The sequence below is a fragment of the Microtus ochrogaster genome, linkage group LG2, assembly GCF_000317375.1.
Source record: "Microtus ochrogaster isolate Prairie Vole_2 linkage group LG2, MicOch1.0, whole genome shotgun sequence".
In the NCBI taxonomy this organism is placed as follows: Eukaryota; Metazoa; Chordata; class Mammalia; order Rodentia; family Cricetidae; genus Microtus; species Microtus ochrogaster.
Window position 1 is genome coordinate 53,991,523 of NC_022028.1, and position 2,217 is coordinate 53,993,739.

At 46.6% G+C, this 2,217-nt stretch overlaps 1 protein-coding gene across 1 annotated transcript in view; it reads left to right on the forward strand.

The window, feature by feature from the left end:
• Nucleotides 1–2,021: 2,021 nt before the first annotated feature.
• The window catches only part of Btnl2 (butyrophilin like 2), a 9,106-nt gene continuing 8,910 nt past the window's right edge, over nt 2,022–2,217 (forward strand). Inside the window, exon 1 of the mRNA XM_026785405.1 lies at nt 2,022–2,052. Within this exon, the coding sequence (XP_026641206.1) occupies nt 2,022–2,052 (31 nt within the window). The remainder of the gene's footprint in view (nt 2,053–2,217) is intronic.

Below are 2,217 nucleotides of genomic sequence, written 5' to 3' on the forward strand. Positions count from 1 at the left end.
GGGCACAATGAGGGTAAGCACTCACCTTACTGAAAAATCTCCTTTCGACCACACACACACGCACACATGCACACACACACGCACACACGCACACACACATTTTTTCCTTACTCATTTTTTTTTAAAAAGAATTATTTGTTTTTACTTTATGTGTTTGTGTGTTTTGCCTGTGTGTGTCTGTGCACTCCGTGTGTGCTCAGTGCCCATGGAGGCCAGAGGAGGCTCAGATATCCCAGAACTGGAGTTAGAGGTGATTGTGAGGCCCCATGTGGGTGCTGGGAATCAAACCCAGGTCCTCCAGAAGAGCAGTCAGTGCTCTAAACCACTGGACCATCTCCCCAGACCTCTTCTGCATTTTTATTAATTCGTCAAGAACTTCATACAGCGCATTTTGACCATCTTCTTCCCCTCCCCAGCTCCTCCCCAGCTCCTCCCCCTTTCTTCCCTGTACACCTACGTCTCCTCCTCTCCCTCCCCTCATCCAGGACAGTGTGTGCTGTCCGTCCATATACTCGGGTGTGTGGCCATCTACTGGGCTTGGTCAGCCTCCCAGGAGCTGTGCCCTAAGGAAAACTGGTCCTCCTCCCAGTAGCTATCAGTGGCCAAGAACTTCTCGCTAGTGGTGGGATTCATGCCCACTCCCCCTCTATGCTGGGATTTTCCACGCCATCATAACCATTTCACATGCTGAGGGGGAAGTGAGGCAAACCCGGTGGCTTTGCCAGGGGACGGATTCTCTGGGGACACTCGCCTCTCTGGCTAGGCAGTTCCTTTCCTTGCTACTACCATCTATTAAAAATTCATTAGCAGTTGGGCAGTGGTGAAACATACCTTTAATCCCAGCACTCAGAAGGCAGAGGCAGGTGGATCTCTGTGAGTTCGAGGCCAGCCTGGTCTATAAGAGCTAGTTCTAGGATAGGCTCCAAAGCTACAGAGAAACCTATCTTGAAAAAAAAATCCATTAGCATGTATTCCTTGTGCAAATTGATGGGTCTCATAACACTTTCATTCAAGTTTATCATGGACTTTAATCATATTTGCCCATTGCCCTCTCCTGTCTCCCTCTTCCATCCCATAATCTCCTCTACTTAATATGATGGTCTCCAGGTCCATCCACTTCCCATGGCTAACTTAGTTCAATCCTGGGGTGAATAAGCAGCAGTGTGGGAGCTGGAGCGATGGCTCGGCAGTTAGGAGCATTTGTTGCTTCTCCAGAGGACCCAGGTTTGATTCCTGGCACCCACACAGCAGTTCAGAACCTCCTGTAACTCCAGTTCCAGGGCATCCAATTCCTTCTCTGGGCCCCACACGCACCAGGCACACACATGATGCACAGATGCACCTGCAGACAAAATACCCACGCACATAAAATAAAATTTAACAAAACACCATTTTGCACTCACCCCCCATTTTCTCTGCCCACTCCTCTGGTCTTACAGAGACATCCAGGCTGGTCTTACAGCTGGGGCTTTGGGAAGGGTTCTGCAGTGAGTGAGGACAGCCTTAAATTCCCTTGGGTGTTTTCCCAGAAGAGGGATCAATGAGGCTACACATCAGGTCTGCCTTTAGTTCTTTTGAGAAAATGCCACTTTTAACCTTTTTTTCCTTCACACTCATGGCTGCAATTGTTCCCATTGCTGTGTTCAACTGATTCAAAATGGACGAGAGAATCCGTGTATTTCTGAGATGCGATTGGAGCTGGACCCTGATTCATGTCACATTCAGGGACATTTAGAGTTAAGTCAGGAGTTTTCTCTGGGTGAAGGGAAAGGCTTATTCATGTATTCGCTCAGCCAGAGACGTGAATGGTTCTGTTGTTAAAGAAGGCACTTCATGATTTATACAAATCAGTTAGATTTCCCCACTGAAAAAATACGTTAAGGTACAGTAATTTCTCGTGCATTTTACTAAATGCCAAAATTGCAGCTGTCCACAGAAGAAATGAAAATAGCCCATGAACGTGATGTCTGAGTTTAATAATAAATATCTCATTTAAATTAGAGTCCAAATATCATCCAAAAATGGCAGACAAGGCACCTAGTACAGAGACCAGTGAGAGAGAAAATAGAAAAGCGGGGAGCACAGAGTTGTCATAAATAAATCACACCACGTCTCTGCAGCAACACGAAACTGTCATGTTTGTCTCCACTCCGTTCTTACCATCTGATTCTGAAGAAAAGTGTGGTCAGGTTAAAGACACAGTCTGGGGAACAAATT